General features: G+C 49.9%; 2 protein-coding genes across 2 annotated transcripts in view; one reads left to right on the plus strand and one right to left on the minus strand.

Annotated features, from left to right (window-relative positions):
* Nucleotides 1-8,858, minus strand: part of LOC116958062 (ras-related protein Rab-6B) — a 31,383-nt gene extending 22,525 nt beyond the window's left edge. The window contains exons 1-2 of the mRNA XM_032980555.2: nt 8,606-8,858; nt 468-526 (exon numbers count right to left, since the gene is read on the minus strand). Of these exons, the coding sequence (XP_032836446.1) occupies nt 468-526; nt 8,606-8,675 (129 nt within the window). The 5' untranslated portion in view covers nt 8,676-8,858. The remainder of the gene's footprint in view (nt 1-467; nt 527-8,605) is intronic.
* A 563-nt stretch (nt 8,859-9,421) lies between these two features.
* On the plus strand, nt 9,422-22,215 carry LOC116958068 (uncharacterized; the record flags this gene model as incomplete). The annotated part of the gene is made up of 6 exons (XM_076055240.1): nt 9,422-9,664; nt 10,908-10,960; nt 14,840-14,874; nt 18,303-18,400; nt 20,977-21,149; nt 21,639-22,215. Coding segments are annotated over exons 1-6 (957 nt in total), but the record flags the coding sequence as incomplete, so codon positions are not given.
* Nucleotides 22,216-22,217: the final 2 nt, after the last annotated feature.

Genomic DNA, 22,217 nt, shown 5'->3' on the forward strand with positions numbered 1-22,217 from the left:
GCAGTGCTGAGTCTGTGGTGCAATGCTGAGTCTGTGGTGCATTGTTGAGTCTGTGGTGTAGTGCTGAGTCTGTGGTGCATTGTTGAGTCTGTGGTGCAGTGCTGAGTCTGTGATGCAGTGCTGAGTCTGTGGTGCAGTGCCGAGTCTGTGGTGCAGTGCTGAGTCTGTGGTGCTTTGCTGAGTCTGTGGTGCATTGCTGAGTCTGTGGTGCAGTGCCGAGTCTGTGGTGCAGTGCCGAGTCTGTGGTGCAGTGCCGAGTCTGTGGTGCAGTGCTGCGTCTGTGGAGCAGTGCTGCTTAATGTACAGGGGGAGCCATTCCACCAGAGGAGTTTAGGGCAGAAGCGGAAGAGAATGGGTAATGGAGGAGAGGCGAGGCTTCAGCTTTACCCACACAAGCCGGTGCGCGTTGTCTGTGCGTGTGTGCGCGCGTGTAGGGCCTCACTTTCGTGGTCTCGCCTGTCGCTCACCTGGTAGGTGTTGTCAAAGCTGTCATACATGAACCGTGTGATCAGGGAAGTCTTGCCAACTGCAATTCAGAAACACACACACACACGCACGCGTGAATGACGAACCACCACAATGCCGTGCCGATCTCATCAGCCACCATCACGCAAACTCCGATCATCCTCGCAGCAGCAGCGGCGGCGGCTTTTGGCTAACCGTCGAACAAAGGCGGTGGTCACCGCATCATCGCGTGGCGCTTTCGGATGCGCTTCTGCGGCCGTCTGGAACGCTCTTCCTTCCGATATTAACAAGCCACTGGAGCTATGCACTTTTAAATCTAGATTGAAAACGAATTTATTTAGAACCGCTTGTTGTTGCATGAAGCTTGTTGTCCTTCCCCCGCGCACCTCCGATCATCACGGTTGGCTACGTACGGCGCGAAAGAAGTTCAACATGCTGTACAACACATACACGCAGTTACAATCAGTGACAAAGATCCCCCGTGTCGCCTTAACTGACTGTTGGTGGTAAGTGCTGTTAGCGAACACGCCTACGAAGGCCGACACGGCACACAAGGGGGTGGGTGGCCAGCACCACACAGTGCTGATTGTTTACTGCACACCGCACCAGGTACTCATTTGAGGCCGAGTCGACCTAGGGGAGGCCCAGAATCGGGAATCGAACTCGGGTCGCCGGGTTCGTAGCGCAGTGCCGCTAACCGTTACACCACCGTTCCTCCACACCAAGACAAAAAAAACACACACACAAACACGGAATTGCACCAAGGCACGCACGCGCACGCGCACACACACACACACAGACCGGTTTATGGCTTAATGCAGCTCGACCCCCAGGGAGCCCTGCCCTGGACTGCCGTCAACTTCAGCCCCCCAATGTCTACGGCAAAGGATGCAGTGCAACGAAATTAAATATTAACACAAGGCAAGTGCCGTCGTAGTGCGGAGCTCACGGGCAATATAATTCACGCGCGGCCCTCCGGAGGAAGGAATTTCCCGTTTGCGCGATCGACAAATTACGGATACTTTTCCATTATTATTATCATTATTTGTATTCTTACGGACGCACTCCGCACACGCACATCGTACGAAGCGTGAACGTCGATGCTTCTCCAGGGATCTGAGAGAGAGCCGGGTGATGTAAAGGTGCAGCAGCCCTGCAACTTCCAGCGGCCTTTGGCCGACCGTCGAACAAGGGCGGCGGCCACACCGCACCGTTGCCAGCCGCGCCGCTGCTGCGGCCGTCTGGAACGCTCTCTTCCTTCCGATATTAGGAAGCCACCGGGAAGCTGTGATGCCACTTTTTAATTTCGACCGAAAGCTAAAAAATGTTTTTTTTTTTTAACTAATTGTGCGTTTAGTTCGTTTGCACTTGCCCCAAACACCCCCACGCTGGACGGCTCCTCGCGAGGGGGCATCTGTTGGCCTCTTCTTCCACACTGGCCCAGGCAGAATCACAATTTTTATAGAGACTGGAGGAGGAATCCGATGCGCTTTTAAAAAAGAGCTCTCTTTCACAGATGCCCAGTTAGGGGGGGGGGGGGGGCACGGGGTCAGAAATTTACAACAATACGGAAACACGATCGGAGTGCAAGAAAGGTGGAACAAATCACAAAAGAAATGTAATGCGACTATTTTTATGTTAACTTGCAAAGCACAATTAAGCTATTCGCTTGTTTTTCAGAAGGTGACCTGACCAAAAATGATAGCTCCAACGAAAGTGGCTCAGCACCATGTCGACATTTATATCAGCCGAATAATGGAAATACTCACCTCTGAAGATGTGGGAATTCTAAAAACTTAACCCCACCACATTCTGCCCTGGCAAATGACTGCCGTGAGCTCCTGGTTTACGATATTCTAGAAGGCCCAGACAGCGGAGTGACTGATGTTGATTCTAATGATGTTCTAGAAGGGCCAGACAGCTGAGTGACTGATATTCTAATTATATTATAGAAGGCTCGGACAGCTGAGTGACTGATGTTGATTCTAATGATGTTCTAGAAGGGCCAGACAGCGGAGTGACTGATGTTGATTCTCATGATGTTCTAGAAGGCCCAGACAGCTGAGTGACTGACGTTGAGTGTCATGATGTTCTAGAAGGCCCAGACAGCTGAGTGACTGATGTTGATTCTAATGTTGTTCTAGAAGGGCCAGACAGCTGAGTAACTGATATTCTAATTATGTTCTAGAAGGCTCAGACAACTGAGTGACTGATGTTGAGTGTCATGATGTTCTAGAAGGCCCAGACAGCTGAGTGACTGATGTTGATTCTAATGATGTTCTAGAAGGGCCAGACAGCTGAGTGACCGATGTTGATTCTAATTATGTTCGAGAAGGCCCAGACAGCTGAGTGACTGATGTTGATTATTATGTTCTAGAAGGCTCAGACAGCTGAGCGACTGATATTCTAATTATGTTCTAGAAGGCTCAGACAGCTGAGTGACTGATGTTGAGTGTCATGATGTTCTAGAAGGCCCAGACAGCTGAGTGACTGATATTCTAATTATGTTCTAGAAGGCCCAGACAGCTGAGTGACTGATGTTGATTCTAATGTTGTTGTAGAAGGGCCAGACAGCTGAGTGACTGATGTTGATTCTAATGATGTTCTAGAAGGCCCAGACAGCTGAGCGACTGATATTCTAATTATGTTCTAGAAGGCTCAGACAGCTGAGTGACTGATATTCTAATTATGTTCTAGAAGGCTCAGACAGCTGAGTGACTGATGTTGATTCTCATGATGTTCTAGAAAGCCCAGACAGCTGAGTGACTGATGTTGAGTGTCATGATGTTCTAGAAGGGCCAGACAGCTGAGTGACTGATGTTGATTCTAATTATGTTCTAGAAGGCCCAGACAGCTGAGTGACTGATGTTGATTCTAATGATGTTCTAGCAGCCCAGACAGCTGAGTGACTGATGTTGATTCTAATGATGTTCTAGCAGCCCAGACAGCTGAGTGACTGATGTTCTAATTATGTTCTAGAAGGCTCAGACAGCTGAGTGACTGATGTTGAGTGTCATGCTGTTCTAGAAGGGCCAGATAGCTGAGCGACTGATATTCTAATGATGTTCTAGAAGACTCTGCCCTGCCAAATGACTGCCATGAGCTCCCGGTTTACCATATTCTAGAAGGCCCAGACAGTGGAGTGACTGATGTTGATTCTAATTATGTTCTAGAAGGCTCACAGCTGAGTGACAGATGTTGATTCTCATGATGTTCTAGAAGGGCTAAGGAGCCGAGTCATTTGTGTATAACCCTAACCCATAATACTATCTACGAAGTGGAACCCTGAACCCCTAATCCTAGCCCCTAGCCTGAACATATAAACACACACCCTAACCCCAATCCTAAATCCTGTTCCTAACCCATAAACACACACCCTAACCACAATCCTAAATCCTGTTCCTAACCCATAAACACACACCCTAACCCCAATCCTAAATCCTGTTCCTAACCCATAAACACACACCCTAACCCCAATCCTAAATCCTGTTCCTAACCCATAAACACACGCACTAACCCCAATCCTAAATCCTGTTCCTTCCCATAAACACACACCCTAACCTCAATCCTAATCCTGTTCCTAACCCATAAACACACACCCTAACCCCAATCCTAAATCCTGTTCCTAACCCATAAACACACACCCTAACCCCAATCCTAAATCCTGTTCCTAACCCAAAAACACACACCCTAACCACAATCCTAAATCCTGTTCCTAACCCATAAACACACACCCTAACCACAATCATAAATCCTGTTCCTAACACATAAACACACACCATAACTCCAATCCTGTTCCTAAACCATAAACACACTCTAGCCAAATCCTAAATCTTCTTCCTAACCTATAAACACACCCTAACACCAATCTTAAATCCTGTTCCTAACCCATAAACACACACCCTGACCAAATCCTAAATCCTCTTCCTAACCCATAAACAGACACCCTAACCCCAATCCTGTCCCTAACCCATAACACACACACCCTAACCCCAATCCTAAATCCTCTTCCTACCCCCTAACCCATACACCCTAACCCCAATCCTAAATCCTCTTCCTACCCCCTAACCCATACACATGCACCCTAACCCCTAGCTCAAACACCTAAACATAACCCATAACCCCCAAACCCCATTCATGACTCCCCCCTAACCAATGGCTAATCGCCCCCCAAAAAACATAAAACTTTCCACAACCCCGACTCCGAACCCTACCATAATCCCCGCGGGGGATTGTCGCACTCGGATGCACGCGGCATCGCTGACCCGCCGAAACAATGACACAATTGCAAAGGAGGCCTCTCTCGGTGACGACTCGTTTGGCTTATGCAATTGAGGCAGTGGTGGTGGTGTTTGGACGTTATACTGTGGGGGTGTGCACGAATTCAAGTGTGCACGCCACGGTCTACCGCACAGCGTGCTTTCACGTTGCAATCACGGGGTGGGAATAATGCAAAATATATGTGCGTGCGACATGCACTATCATGTCAGTTTAAACACGTAGGCTTTCGCGACCAATATCGTCCATAATGCAGGGGGTTTTGTGGGGTTACCATCACCCCTAATCCGATCCCTAACCTATAAACACACAACCCTAACCCCGATCCTAAATCCTGTTCCTAAGCCATAAATACACACCCTAACCCCCGATCCTAAATCCTGTTCCTAACCCATAAACACACACCCTAACCCCCGATCCTAAATCCTGTTCCTTACCCATAAACACACACCCTAACCCCCGATCCTAAATCCTGTTCCTAACCCATAAACACACCCTAACCCCGATCCTAAATCCTGTCCCTAATCCATACACAAACCCTAACCCCAATCCTAAATCCTGTTCCTAACCCATAAACACACACCCTCAACCCAATCCTAAATCCTGTTCCTAACCCATAAACACACTCCCTAACCCCAATCCTAAATCCTGTTCCTAACCCATAAACACACACCCTAAACCCAACCCTAAATCGTGTTGCTAACTCATAAACCCACACGCTAACCCCAACCCTAAATCCTGATCCTAACCCATAAACACAGACCCTAACCCCAATCCTAAACCCTGTTCCTAACCCATAAACACACACCCTAACCACAATCAGAAATCCTGTTCCTAACCCATAAACACACACCCTAACCCCAATCCTAAATCATGTTCCTAACCCAAAAACACACAACCTAATCCCAATCCTGTTCCTAACCCAAAAACAGACACCCTAACCCCAATCCTAAATCCTGTTCCTAACCCATAAACACACACCCCAACCGCAATCCTAAATCCTGTTCCTAACCCATAAACACACACCCTAACCCCAATCCTAAATCCTGTTCCTAACCCATAAACACACACGCTAACCACAATCCTAAATCCTGTTCCTAACCCATAAACACACACCCTAACCCCAATCCTAAATCCTGTTCCTAACCCATAAACACACACGCTAACCACAATCCTAAATCCTGTTCCTAACCCATAAACACACACCCTAACCCCAATCCTAAATCCTGTTCCTAACCCATAAACACACATGCTAACCCCAATCCTAAATCCTGTCACTAACCCACAAACACCCACCCTAAACCCAACCCTAAATCCTATTCCTAACCCATAAACCCACATGCTAACCCCAACCCTAAATCCTGATCCTAACCCATAAACACACACCCTAACCCCGATCCTAAATCCTGTCACTAACCCACAAACACCCACCCTAAACCCAACCCTAAATCCTGTTCCTAACCCATAAACCCACACGCTAACCCCAACCCTAAATCCTGTTCCTAACCCATAAACACACACCCTAACCCCGATCCTAAATCCTGTCCCTAACCCATAAACACACACCCTAAACCCAATCCTAAATCCTGTTCCTAACTCATAAACACACTCCCTAACCCCAATCCTAAACCCTGTCCCTAACCCATAAACACACACCCTAAACCCAATCCTAAATCCTGTCCCTAACCCATAAACACACACCCTAACCCCAATCCTAAATCCTGTTCCTAACCCATACACACCCTAAACCCAATCCTAAATCGTGTCCCTAACCCATAAACACACACCCTAAACCCAATCCTAAATCCTGTCACTAACCCACAAACACCCACCCTAAACCCAATCCTAAATCGTGTCCCTAACCCATAAACACACACCCTAACCCCGATCCTAAACCCTGTTCCTAACCCATAAACACACACCCTAAATCCAATCCTAAATCCTGTCCCTAACCCATAAACACACTCCCTAACCCCAATCCTAAACCCTGTCCCTAACCCATAAACACACTCCCTAACCCCAATCCTAAACCCTGTCCCTAACCCATAAACACACTCCCTAACCCCAATCCTAAATCATGTTCCTAACCCATAAACACACACCCTAACCCTATTCCTAACCCAAGTCCCGGTCGAAGCTGGGTAGTACAGCTAGTTATAATATATATTGGGTATGCTCAAAATGTCCCGCCCCAATATATTGCTATAACATAGATTTCTGTTTATATGATTGTAGTTATGCTTGTACTTTATAAATCCCTAACCTCTGCCATTACATACAATGAAACAAGAAAAAACTAAAAAAAGTAAAACCAGAGCAATGTAAATACAATAACACTATTAGACATTATTATTAAAAAAACATTTTTTAAATACATCCTACGTGTTAGTGAATTTTTTACAAATATTTTAGGCCAGAAATTCGTCTTCAAATTTAGATTTTTTTCTGGGGGGGGGGGGGGGCCTGGAAGATTTGCCCCCCACCCCGAATGTTGACTTCATGGCTATGGCCTTGATGCAAATGCGCATACACACACTATTTTATATTGTACTACTGTAATATTTTATATTGTAATATTGTCTCTCGTATACCTACAGCGGTAGTGCAAAGTGTCGATTTGAATGGACACCTTTCTTCGTTAGGATATTGATGATGATCTTTCTTCGTTAGGATGATGATGATCTTTCTCCGTGGCCTTGAAGGGCAAAGTCGCTGTGAAAGAGGTCTATTGCCTGAAACGTTGCTATATTAATTTTTGGTCTTTATTTTACGTTGTTGTTGTCTAACGTGTTGCGTTTTATTGGCCATGCACAGTGTGCGTGTTAGACGTAATTATAATGTCACAACGCACATATATTATTGCACAATCAATATAATTCGTATAACGCAAACATTATCACCTACAGTAATAATTATTAATCGCTGTATAATTATGAATCGCTGTGTAAGTACAGCATTGCGATGATTTTTTTTTATCGATGTATATATTTTAGAACGTAAGTTGTGAAATACAATTCAAATTTCGTCGTAATTATTAGTACTGCATTGACTACCTTAGTGTATAATTCTTGCATAATTCACGTATTGATATAGCTTATACGTAACATGCATTAACCTATTACTGTATGATATAATTGTTAATACATGTTAACATTACGCACAGTAATTATATGCCGTGTAATTATTACAGTACATAATTGTATACTGTAATCATTGACACGTACCAAATGTATAAATTTACATACGAAATGTACACGCAACAATCCGCTAGCTAATTACCGTTATGTATTACATTGATTTAACATTGCATAGCATCAATATTATATATAAAAAAACACCAGTGCACTGTATAATTATCACATAATACAGTGTATCAGAACGCACAATACAATAATGTGTGAGGCGGCTTTTATAAACAAAATAATATTTTCTAGATTTAAAGCTTTCGTGACTGCTAGGATCCATACTCGATCATCTTTGCAAAAAAAACACACACACATACATACACCCCTACATGTAGCAATTGCAAAGGATAGCAATTTTAAATAACAGTTATAAATAATTACGGGACAATCGCGTTGCCTACAAATGCTCGTTATTTATACATTGGGCGCGGTTCAGAAGTAACAAAAAAACGCCTCAGAATGAACGAAACAAATTTTTTTTTTAAACCAAAAAAATAACAACAAATTACGTCGGCATCAATCGCAAATCGCTGCGGTTACGACGAAATAAAACCTTGACGTTCGCGACAATCGTTAAAATAATAATATATTTAGCGATTTATTAATAATTTCCCCCCCCCCGTTTGCAATGAACGGGGTGCGGCCGATTGCTCTCTCAGCCTCACTCACTCACTCACCGCTCTGCTCGCCCAAGAAGACCAGTTTGAATTTCCTTAAAGGGTTGCCGAAGTCGTTATTCGTAGACATTTTTGCTCGTTCGATGGCTCTTCTTCGCGGCGACGGTGTTAATTTTATGATTGTGTTTTTTTTATAATATATAATAATTATCGCTGCCGCTGTAGACACGACCCACCCGCCCTAATTCCGCAGCAGAGCACGGAGCTGTCGCGTGACGTCAGCGCGCAGCCGTGCGTGATGACGACAGACGCCAACGTGTGTGTGGGGGTGAGTGGGGAGGGTCGCGGACGTCAGCGCGCAGCCGTGCGTGATGACGACAGACGCCAACGTGTGTGGGGGGGGAGTGGGGGTCGCGGACGTCAGCGCGCAGCCGTGCGTGATGACGACAGACGCCAACGTGAGTGGGGGCGGTGGTGGGAGGGTCGCTGACGTCAGCGCGCAGCCGTGCGTGATGACGACAGACGCCAACGTGGGGGGGGGGCGGTGGTGGGAGGGTCGGTGACGTCAGCGCGCAGCCGTGCGTGATGACGACACACACCGCGACTCCAAACGCGTCGGGTGTGTTAGCGCAACGTCACTGCGCAGCCGTGCGTGATGACGATTGACGCCGCGACGTCGATCTTCGCGTGACGTCACAACGCAGCCGCGCGTGCTGACGAGTTGACGTCGAGGGTGGGTGGTTGCGTGACGTCACCTCACAGCGGTTGCATCCGGCAGGCGTGACGTCACCTTTGAAAGATCGCCCCGTGACGTCGGATGCAGCGGCGAGATTTTTATGTTTTTGCGCGCGCCTGCGCGCTATGCAATTCGCGGCGTTCGACGTCATCTCGTCAGCACGAAAAGGGAGCGCGTGATGACGTCATGCCAGCTCGCGCGACCGACGGCCGGGGCGTACGTAAGGTGGATCTGACGTCACGACGCAGCAGTTTGTCCACAGCGTCAAGGGCGCACGTGTTTGTTTGTAAATAAATAAATAAAAAATACCTCACCATCTTTTCAAAGTTGCTTCCAACCCTTGCGCGCGCGTTCTCAACACGATGGCGTCGTTACTGAATAAGGTAAAAAAAACCCCGAAGCGTTTGTTTGCGCGCCCACCCTCCCCTCCCCTCCTTACCCCAGCCCCGTGGCTTACCGCTCTTGCCTGAATTACCCCGCGGGGAAGCCTGCGCTAGGCCGCCGGCAAAGCGACCGGGATCGCTCGGTCGGGCAAGCGGTGCCGCTACGAACCCCCGAGGCTCGATTCACGCTCGCGGGCCCCCAACACTCGACGGCTATTATCTGGGCCGGTCCCGGGTCTCGCCTAGGTCGACTCGGCCTCCAATAAGAGTGTGTGAGAGTAAACGCCGCCCCTGGGGAGACAAAGGCGGCCGGGCGTGGTGGTGGTGCTGGCCACCCACCCCCTCTTGTGTGTGCCACAGTGCCGGTAGCATAAACAGCTTTTTGTTCGGCCGGATCGAGGGGGCTGAACGGGCGCGGCACGTGGCTAGAGAAGAGATGGAGTGATGTGGTACAGGAGGACGTGGAGCTGAGTGGACTTGCCGATGACTGGTACCAGCGGTGTCAAGATCGGCCTCTGTGGAGGAGGCTCGTGAAGGACGCTGCTACTGGGCAGTTGGAGGCAGTCGCCCTCCAACAACAACAACGGAGGGCGGAGGAGCGACGCTCACAACAACGAGCGGTGCGCCGGGTGGCTAAAGCGCAGCAGGTTGGCACAGTAGGGGGGTACAGGTGGTTCATCAGCCAGTCATCTCAGTCAGTCGACCCGTGGCACCTGCTGGGTCTGCCCCGTGACCTCCTGCCAGCGGGCGTTCGACACTTCACGTGGTGCACATAGCCTGGCACAAGCGTCGTGGTGACGTCACGGCCACTTAGTGGCGAATGGCGCTTGTTGTTGTTGTAGCCTTCACAGGTGCTGCTGCTGCTGCTCGCTACTAACAGCACAGTCTGTTACAGGCTACACGGGGGGATCCTTTCGCGACCAATATACACGATACTCTTGGTTCTTTCGGTGACGTCACGTAGGTAAGGAAAATAAAATATAAAAAAAGATTTTAAAAAAAATTTAGGTAAAGAAAATACAAATGAAATGAAAGATTAAAATAAATAATTTCATTTTCAATAAAAGAATCTTTGAAAAAAATAATAATTGTATTTGTATCTTTTATTTCATTTTTATTTTCTTTACCTACGTGACTTTACCCTAAAGAACCAAGAGTATGGATCCTTGTGGTGGTTGTTGTTGTTGTTGTTCTTGCTGTGGCAGATGTCGTGATTGTTGCTGTGACTCTTGCGGTTGTGCAGATCTCCGCAGGTGACGGGAGCGTCCTCTTTCGCCGGGCGCTGACGTGCCACCGGTATGGGACTCGGGCCTCTCTCCCTGCCTCTCTCTCTCTCTCCCTCCCTCTCTCTCTCCCTCCCTCTCTCTCGAGGCCTCCGTCGAAGCTCACCCCAGACCACAACCGAGCTCAACAAAGCCCCCTCCATGATCGTCTGCCCGCGTGCAAATTCTCAGCTTCGCGAAACAAATAAACCCGCGTGTAGACGCGCAGGAAAACCTTGGCACCGCGAGCATAATTCGCTCCGGAAACACGCGCTTGTAATCCAAAGCGCTCGTATACGTCGGTTGTGATCACGTGACGCTCGGCAGTACAAAGCGTGTACACGTACTACTACTCGTATTGCAAGGCTCCTCGCTCGTACGTCAGTTGTGATCACGTGATGCTCGGCAGTACAAAGCGTGTACACGTTACACTACTCGTCTTGCAAGGCTTCTCGCTCGTATACATCAAGTTAATATTTACTTACAAATTTTTTGCTCGTCTTGCAAGACACTCGCAGAGAACCAAGTTACTCCTCGCAATCCCAAGGTTTTGCTGTTCATGGCATTGCCTTTGAAACTGTGGCCTACACCAGAGGTGGCGGCCTTCTTCATGGTCTAGTCTCGCACCACCGGTGTCAGACCAGGGGACAGCTCCAAAAGGGACGAAACAGCGCGAGGGCAATGCCACTTTCTTTTTCTTCTTGGTCCTTTCAGTAAAGTATCGTAGAAGGGAAATAATAAAATAATACAAATATGAAACAATAACATTATCGCGACGTTTCGGCCACAACACAAGCAGCCGTCTTCAGGTGAAGAAACAGAACTGTCGGGAAGACAGCGTCCCAATGAGAAGTTAAACCCACTAACAACATTTACAATTCGTTACTAGTACAGCGCTAACCGGTTGCTGTGTGTTGGAGAGTTTAACCCACTACAACATTTACAATTCGTTACTAGTACAGCACTAACCGGTTGCTGTGTGTTGGAGAGTTAAACCCACTGCAACATTTACAATTCGTTACTAGTACAGCACTAACCCGTTGCTGTGTGTTGGAGAGTTAAACCCACTACTACATTTACAATTCGTTACTAGTACAGCACTAACCGGTTGCTGTGTGTTGGAGAGTTAAACCCACTACTACATTTACAATTCGTTACTAGTACAGCACTAACCGGTTGCTGTGTATCGGAGAGTTAAACCCACTACAACATTTACAATTCGTTACTAGTACAGCACTAACCGGTTGCTGTGTGTCGGAGAGTTAAACCCACTACAACATTTACAATTCGTTACTAGTACAGCACTAACCGGTTGCTGTGTGTTGGAGAGTTAAACCCACTACAACATTTACAATTCGTTACTAGTACAGCACTAACCAGTTGCTGTGTGTCGGAGAGTTAAACCCACTACAACATTTACAATTCGTTACTAGTACAGCACTAACCGGTTGCTGTGTGTTGGAGAGTTAAACCCACTAGGACATTTACAATTCGTTACTAGTACAGCACTAACCGGTTGCTGTATGTTGGAGAGTTAAACCCACTACGACATTAACAATTCGTTACTAGTACAGCACTAACCGGTTGCTGTGTGTTGGAGAGTTAAATCCACTACTACATTTACAATTCGTTACTAGTACAGCACTAACCGGTTGTTGTGTGTTGGAGAGTTAAATCCACTACTACATTTACAATTCGTTACTAGTACAGCGCTAACCGGTTGCTGTGTGTTGGAGAGTTAAACCCACTACGACATTAACAATTCGCTACTAGTACAGCACTAACCGGTTGCTGTGTGTTGGAGAGTTAAACCCACTACTACATTTACAATTCGTTACTAGTACAGCACTAACCGGTTGCTGTATGTTGGAGAGTTAAACCCACTACGACATTAACAATTCGTTACTAGTACAGCGCTAACCGGTTGCTGTGTGTTGGAGAGTTAAACCCACTACAACATTTACAATTCGTTACTAGTACAGCACTAACCGGTTGCTGTGTGTTGGAGAGTTAAACCCACTACGACATTAACAATTCGCTGCTAGTACAGCACTAACCGGTTGCTGCGTGTTGGAGAGTTAAACCCACTACAACATTTACAATTCGTTACTAGTACAGCACTAACCGGTTGCTGCGTGTTGGAGAGTTAAACCCACTACAACATTTACAATTCGTTACTAGTACAGCACTAACCGGTTGCTGTGTGTTGGAGAGTTAAACCCACTAAAACATCAACAATTCGTTACTAGTACAGCACTAACCGTTTGCTGTGTGTTGGAGAGTTAAACCCACTACGACATTAACAATTCGCTACTAGTACAGCACTAACCGGTTGCTGTGTGTTGGAGAGTTAAACCCACTACGACATTTACAATTCGTTACTAGTACAGCACTAACCGGTTGCTGTATGTTGGAGAGTTAAACCCACTATGACATTTACAATTCGTTACTTGTACAGCGCTAACCGGTTGCTGTGTGTTGGAGAGTTAAACCCACTACGACATTTACAATTCGTTACTAGTACAGCACTAACCGGTTGCTGTGTGTTGGAGAGTTAAACCCACTAAAACATCAACAATTCGTTACTAGTACAGCACTAATCGTTTGCTGTGTGTTGGAGAGTTAAACCCACTACGACATTAACAATTCGCTACTAGTACAGCACTAACCGGTTGCTGTGTGTTGGGGAGTTAAACCCACTACGACATTTACAATTCGTTACTAGTACATCACTAACCGGTTGCTGTGTATTGGAGAGTTAAACCCACTACAACATTTACAATTCGTTACTAGTACAGCACTAACCGGTTGCTGTGTGTTGGAGAGTTAAACCCACTACTACATTTACAATTCGTTACTAGTACAGCACTAACCGGTTGCTGTGTGTTAGAGAGTTAAACCCACTACGACATTTACAATTCGTTACTAGTACAGCACTAACCGTTTGCTGTGTGTTGGAGAGTTAAACCCACTACGACATTAACAATTCGCTACTAGTACAGCACTAACCGGTTGCTGTGTGTTGGAGAGTTAAACCCACTACGACATTTACAATTCGTTACTAGTACAGCACTAACCGGTTGCTGTATGTTGGAGAGTTAAACCCACTATGACATTTACAATTCGTTACTTGTACAGCGCTAACCGGTTGCTGTGTGTTGGAGAGTTAAACCCACTACGACATTTACAATTCGTTACTAGTACAGCACTAACCGGTTGCTGTGTGTTGGAGAGTTAAACCCACTAAAACATCAACAATTCGTTACTAGTACAGCACTAACCGTTTGCTGTGTGTTGGAGAGTTAAACCCACTACGACATTAACAATTCGCTACTAGTACAGCACTAACCGGTTGCTGTGTGTTGGGGAGTTAAACCCACTACGACATTTACAATTCGTTACTAGTACATCACTAACCGGTTGCTGTGTATTGGAGAGTTAAACCCACTACAACATTTACAATTCGTTACTAGTACAGCACTAACCGGTTGCTGTGTGTTGGAGAGTTAAACCCACTAACAACATTAACAATTCGCTACTAGTACAGCGCTAACCGGTTGTTGTGTGTTGGAGAGTTAAACCCACTGCGACATTTACAATTCGCTACTAGTACAGCGCTAACCGGTTGCGGCGTCTCGCCAGCAATTCCAACAGGCGTCATCGGCGGACGGCCAGATGTGCGCGCCCTTAAACCCGTGAAAGCGCACCTTCATTGCGGATGATGTCGGTCGCGAAAGCCTCCCGTGTTCAGCAAGCCGGTGTTGAAAAGCAATGCCCCGAACGCACGTTTCTCAATGTGGAGTCGAACGACGACAACGACGACGATCGGCGACCCCATCGCGGTCGGGGTCGGTCACGTTGGCGCTGCTCCGGAGAGGGGACCCCATTGACCGCTTTCGTTGTTTCTTCACAGGCTGCGGCCTGTGACCTCCCCTGCCGAGCCGCCAGGTGAGCGCGCACCGGAGAGAAACGGGCCCTCTTGCCTCGCGACGCTCGGGACGGAAGCCGCCTCTGGGTGCCGAGCCGCTCGTGAAATCTCGGTCGAAATGAACTCCTTGAGCAAGAGAAAAAAAAAAATATGTGACTTTAAAAAAAAAAAAAACACAACGGTTTTATTGATAACTTCATTGAAATAATGATGATGATGATGATAATAGGGTTTTTCCCCCTGTTTTTTTTTGTTCGGTCAACAAAACTGAAACCTTTTTTTTACGAGGATTCATGTTTACTGCATTAACCACAATACCTGCGGTCAAAATGCAAACAAAAAAACACACTATGATAATATATGATGATGCATTGTCCTTGAAACTGATTGGTCCACACCAAGGGACGGCTTTCTTTTGAGCCCCTCGACCCAATTGGTGCTCGACCAGTTGACGCCAAAAGGCGTTACACAGCTCAAAGACAATGCCACTATTAAAGTAATGAGGGCTCGGGGTGAGCATCTACATCATTAGATCTCCTTTGCCAGTACCAAAATAATAATTATAACTGGGTTTTTACCCTTTTTTCTGGCAACAAAACTGAAACCTTTTTTTGACGAGGATCCATGTTTACTGCATTAACCACAATACCTGCAGTCAAAATGCAAACAAAAACACATACCGTGATAATATGATGCTGCATTGTCCTTGAAACTGATTGGTCCACACCAAGGGACGGCTTTCTTTTGAGCCTCGGCCCCAATTGGTGCTCGACCAGATGACGCCAAAAGGCGTCACACAGCTCAGAGACAATGCCACTATCAAAGTAATGAGGGCTCGGGGTGAGCATCTACATCATTAGATCTCCTTTGCCAGTACCAAAATAATAATAATAACAATAGGGTTTTTCCCCTTTTGTCTGGCAACAAAACTGAAACCTTTTTTTTACAAAGATCCATGTCACTGCATTGACCACAATATCTGCAGTCAAAATTTAAACAAAAAACATACTATGATAATATATGATGATGATGCATTGTTCTTGAAACTGATTGGTCCACACCAAGGGACGGCTTTCTTTTGAGCCTCGACCCAATTGGTGCTCGACCAGATGACGCCAAAAGGCGTCACACAGCTCAGAGACAACGCCACTAGCAAAGTAATGAGGGCTCGGGGTGAGCATCTACATCATTAGATCTCCTTTGCCAGTACCAAAATAATAATAATAATAATAGGGTTTTTCCCCTTTTTTTTCGAGCAACAAAACTGAAACCTTTTTACAAGGATTCATGCCACTGCATTAACCACAATACCTGCAGTGAAAATGCAAACAAAAATATATACTTATGATATTATACTATTATACTATGATATTATCATAGTATGTTTTTTGTTTGCATTATAGACTGCAGGCATTGTGGTTAATGCAGTGGCATGAATCCTTGTAAAAAGGTTTCAGTTTTGTTACCAGACAAAAAAAGGGGAAAAACCCTGTTATTATTATTTTGGTACTGGCAAAGGAGGTCTAATGATGATGTAGATGCTCACCCCGAGCCCTCATTGCTTTGCTAGTGGCATTGTCTTTGAGCTGTGTGACGCCTTTTGGCGTCATGTGGTCGAGCACCAATTGGGTCGAGGGGCTCAACAGAAAGCCGTCCCTTGGTGTGGACCAATCAGTTTCAAGGACAATGCATCATCATATTATATTATCATAGTGTTGTTTTTTTGTTTGCATTTTTGACTGCAGGTATTGTGGTTAATGCAGTGGCATGAATCCTCGTACAAAAAACGGTTTCAGTATTGTTGCCAGACAAAAAAAGGGGAAAAACCCTTTTCGATTTAAAGCTTTCGTGACTGCAAGGATTCATCTTCTTTGGTTCTTTCGGTAAAGTCACCACCACGTAGAATGAGAATAAAATAATAAATTGATAAAATAAAATAACACAATAATATTCTCACGACGTTTCGGCCACAACACATGCGGCCTTCATCAGGTGAAGGGACGAGACTGTCTGTCCAGCGCTGTCCTACCAGACAGTCTCGTCCCTTCACCTGATGAAGGCCGCTTGTGTTGTGGCTGAAACGTCGTGAGAATATTATTGTGTTATTTTATTTTATCAATTTATTATTTTATTCTCATTCTACGTGGTGGTGACTTTACCGAAAGAACCAAAGAAGAAAAACCTTTTATTATTATTACATTTGGGCACTGGCAAAGGAGGTCTAATGATGATGTAGGAACTTAATTGAACTCGCAGTCTAGAAGTGCGCCAATGATGCGTAGCTTGCCTTGATCTAACTGATCACTTCCGTCACTCGCTCGCACGGAGTAGAGGTCGATTCGAGGGTTTAGAGCCCGCGGCGTTTGTGACCTACGCAAATGAGTATCTACGTAAATAATAAGGCGTCCATGCAAAATGTAAATTGCTTTTAAAGTATCGAATTGATCGACCGACCGATCGATCGATGCCGATTTTAATACGGGCGTGCAATGTCACCGGATCTGAGTAGGTGTGCAAAATTTGGAATTGATTGGAGAACAGGAAGTCGACTAAGTTTTGGTGACTAGAATTGACCACGACTAACATAGGAGTCGAGTTACGTAAAACCGTTGAAATCGACATTTCAATTGCAACTGCCCGCCGCTGTTGTTGTGTTTAGTTTGCCGTCCTTCCCCCGCACCTACAATTAGCGCGGTTGGCTACGTACGGTGCGATAGAAGTTCAACACACACACACACAGCACGGTTGGCTACGTACGGTGTGATAGAAGTTCAACACACAGCACGGTTAGCTAAGTACGGTGCGATAGAAGTTCAACACACACACACAGCCACGGTTGGCTACGTACGGTGCGATAGAAGTTCAACACACAGCACAGTTAGCTATGTACGGTGCGATAGAAGTTCACACACACACACACAGCCACGGTTGGCTACGTACGGTGTGAAATAAGTTCAACACACACACAGCGCGGTTGGCTACGTACGGTGCGATAGAAGTTCAACACACACACAGCCACGGTTGGCTACGTACGGTGCGATAGAAGTTCAACACACACACACAGCCACGGTTAGCTACGTACGGTGCGATAGAAGTTCAACACACACACAGCCACGGTTGGCTACGTACGGTGCGATAGAAGTTCAACACACACACACAGCCACGGTTGGCTACGTACGGTGCGATAGAAGTTCAACACACACACAGCCACGGTTGGCTACGTACGGTGCGATAGAAGTTCAACACACACACACAGCCACGGTTGACTACGTACGGTGTGATAGAAGTTCAACACACACACAGCACGTACGGTGTGATAGAAGTTCAACACATCTCCCTCGCGCCTCCCCCCCCCCCCCCCCCACCGCCCGCCTCTCACCTGTCCCCTCTCCCCATCCCGTCCTCATCTCCTGGCTTCTCTCTCCACTCCAACTTGGATCGTGGGCAGGCGGAGCGCCGCTGCTGCCGTGGGAAGCTCGGAGGGCCTACCGCCGACACCCCACGCACGACATCGGACGCTTCCAATTCATGCTGCAGAAGCTGCAGGTTTGACCGCCCGTGTACGACCTTTGAACCTTCCGAGATCCGGGCGGGCAGCTTCTCCCCAAGTCGCTCGGTCCGAGGGACCCCCCCCCCCACAGGGTTCCCCGGGTGTCCCGGGTTCTGTCTCCGTACCCCTCTCTCCCTTCCGTGTGACGCCCCCCCCCACCTTCTCTCTCCCGATCACTCGATGGACCCCCTTTCGGAGTCCACCGGGTCGTTCCGGATTCTCTCTCCCTCCTGGCTGACCCCGTCCGTGTGACCCCCACGAACCCCCGTGACCTCTCCCTATCCCCCCCGGTCGAATCCCCTTCTGGAGTCCACCGGGTCGTTCCGGAATTCTCTCTCCCTCCTGGCTGACCCCGTCCGTGTGACCCCCACGAACCCACGTGACCTCTCCCTATCCCCACGGTCTGGAGTCCCCCGGGTCGTTCCGGATTCTCTCTCCCTCCTGGCTGACCCTCCGTGTGACCCCCACAAACCCCCGTGACCTCTCCCTATCCCCCCGGTGGACCCCCTTTCGGAGTCCACCGGGTCGTTCTGGATTCTCTCTCCCTCCTGGCTGACCCCTCCGTGTGACCCCCACGAACCCCCGTGACCTCTCCCTATCCCCCCGGTCGAATCCCCTTCTGGAGTCCCCCGGGTCGTTCCAGATTCTCTCTCCCTCCTGGCTGACCCCTCCGTGTGACCCCCACGAACCCCCGTGACCTCTCCCTATCCCCCCGGTGGACCCCCTTTCGGAGTCCACCGGGTCGTTCCGGAATTCTCTCTCCCTCCTGGCTGACCCCTCCGTGTGACCCCCACGAACCCCACGTGACCTCTCCCTATCCCCCCCGGTCTGGAGTCCACCGGGTCGTTCCGGATTCTCTCTCCCTCCTGGCTGACCCCTCCGTGTGACCCCCACGAACCCACGTGACCTCTCCCTATCCCCCCCGGTCGAATCCCCTTCTGGAGTCCCCCGGGTCGTTCCGGAATTCTCTCTCCCTCCTGGCTGACCCCGTCCGTGTGACCCCCACGAACCCCCGTGACCTCTCCCTATCCCCCCGGTCTGGAGTCCACCGGGTCGTTCCGGAATTCTCTCTCCCTCCTGGCTGACCCCGTCCGTGTGACCCCCACGAACCCACGTGACCTCTCCCTATCCCCCCCGGTCTGGAGTCCACCGGGTCGTTCCGGAATTCTCTCTCCCTCCTGCCTGACCCCTCCGTGTGACCCCCACGAACCCACGTGACCTCTCCCTATCCCCCCTTTCGGAGTCCACCGGGTCGTTCCGGAATTCTCTCTCCCTCCTGGCTGACCCCGTCCGTGTGACCCCCACGAACCCACGTGACCTCTCCCTATCCCCCCGGTCGACCCCCTTTCGGAGTCCACCGGGTCGTTCCGGAATTCTCTCTCCCTCCTGGCTGACCCCGTCCGTGTGACCCCCACGAACCCACGTGACCTCTCCCTATCCCCCCTTTCGGAGTCCACCGGGTCGTTCCGGAATTCTCTCTCCCTCCTGGCTGACCCCGTCCGTGTGACCCCCACGAACCCACGTGACCTCTCCCTATCCCCCCTTTCGGAGTCCACCGGGTCGTTCCGGAATTCTCTCTCCCTCCTGGCTGACCCCGTCCGTGTGACCCCCACGAACCCACGTGACCTCTCCCTATCCCCCGGTCTGGAGTCCACCGGTTCATTCCGGAATTCTCTCTCCCTCCTGGCTGACCCCCTCCGTGTGACCCCCACGAACCCCCGTGACCTCTCCCTATCCCCCCCGGTCGAATCCCCTTCTGGAGTCCACCGGGTCGTTCCGGAATTCTCTCTCCCTCCTGGCTGACCCCGTCCGTGTGTCCCCCACGAACCCACGTGACCTCTCCCTATCCCCCCTTTCGGAGTCCACCGGGTCGTTCCGGAATTCTCTCTCCCTCCTGGCTGACCCCGTCCGTGTGACCCCCACGAACCCACGTGACCTCTCCCTATCCCCCCGGTCTGGAGTCCACCGGGTCGTTCCGGAATTCTCTCTCCCTCCTGCCTGACCCCTCCGTGTGACCTCCACGAACCCCCGTGACCTCTCCCTATCCCCCCCGGTCGACCCCCTTTCGGAGTCCACCGGGTCGTTCCGGAATTCTCTCTCCCTCCTGCCTGACCCCCGTCCGTGTGACCCCCACGAACCCACGTGACCTCTCCCTATCCCCCCCGGTCTGGAGTCCACCGGGTCGTTCCGGAATTCTCTCTCCCTCCTGGCTGACCCCGTCCGTGTGACCCCCACGAACCCACGTGACCTCTCCCTATCCCCCCCGGTCTGGAGTCCACCGGGTCGTTCCGGAATTCTCTCTCCCTCCTGCCTGACCCCTCCGTGTGACCTCCACGAACCCCCGTGACCTCTCCCTATCCCCCCCGGTCGACCCCCTTTCGGAGTCCACCGGGTCGTTCCGGAATTCTCTCTCCCTCCTGCCTGACCCCCGTCCGTGTGACCCCCACGAACCCACGTGACCTCTCCCTATCCCCCCTTTCGGAGTCCACCGGGTCGTTCCGGAATTCTCTCTCCCTCCTGGCTGACCCCCTCCGTGTGACCCCCACGAACCCACGTGACCCCCCGACTCCAGGGGAAGGGGCGGAAGGCGAAGGCGAAGCCGGACCCGATCTGGACGTCGAAGTCGGAGCTCATGTACGACACGCTGAACGTGCGCCTGAGCGGCCATGACGTGGTGCTGGTGGGGCACTTTGCTCGCTACGCTCACCTCCTGTGCAACCGCCTGGGGGTGAGCGTCGTGGAGAGGTGAGCTGGGGGGGGGGGGGCGGGGGGGTGACGGGCTAGAGGGGGGGGAGGGAGGAGTGGGAGGAGGTGGGGGTGGAGGGATGGGGGGAGGGGGTGGAGGGATGGGGGGAGGGGGTGGATGGGGGGAGGGGGTGGATGGGGGAGGGAGGGAGGGAGGATGGGGGGAGGGAGTGGATGGGGGGGGGGGTGGATGGGGGGGGTGGATGGGGGGAGGGAGGGGGTGGGGGATAGGGGGAGGAGGGGGTGGAGGGATGGGGGGAGGGAGGGGGTGGAGGGAGGGAGGGGATGGGAGATGGGGGGAGGGGATGGATGGGGGGAGGGGATGGAGGGATGGGGGGAGGGAGGGACTGTCCCCAGTGGCGGGAGCGGGGGACTGCCCCTCCCGCCAACCAGCGGTGGCTTGAGCGGGCAATTGCAGGGGCTGCGCCTTTACCCCCACGCGCCCCTCCCCTTCCCACCCCACTCCCCCCCCCCCCCCCCCCCCCCCAGCTACGCGCTGCCCACACGGACGCTGGACGTCCTCCTCCAGGACCAGGGCACCAAGATGGTGGTGGAGGCGTCGCTGTCCACACACTCACGTGTCATCCAGGCCAGTCCTCGTCACACTCCTCATCCACACACTCACGTGTCATCCAGGCCAGTCCTCGTCATCATCCACACACTCACGTGTCATCCAGGCCAGTCCTCGTCATCATCATCGTCCTCATCGTCGCTGTCCACACACTCACGTGTCATCCAGGCCAGTCATCATCATCATCATCATCCACACACTCACGTGTCATCCAGGCCAGTCCTCGTCACACTCCTCATCGCTGTCCACACACTCACGTGTCATCATCATCATCATCATCCACACACTCACGTGTCATCCAGGCCAGTCCTCCTCATCATCATCATCCACACACTCACGTGTCATCCAGGCCAGTCCTCCTCGTCACACTCCTCATCATCATCCACACACTCACGTGTCATCCAGGCCAGTCCTCCTCGTCACACTCCTCATCATCATCCACACACTCACGTGTCATCCAGGCCAGTCCTCCTCATCATCCTCATCGTCCTCATCCT

Source organism: Petromyzon marinus, chromosome 70 (genome assembly GCF_048934315.1).
Source record: "Petromyzon marinus isolate PM22_M1 ecotype Great Lakes invasive population chromosome 70, UKy_Petmar_22M1.pri1.0, whole genome shotgun sequence".
In the NCBI taxonomy this organism is placed as follows: Eukaryota; Metazoa; Chordata; class Hyperoartia; order Petromyzontiformes; family Petromyzontidae; genus Petromyzon; species Petromyzon marinus.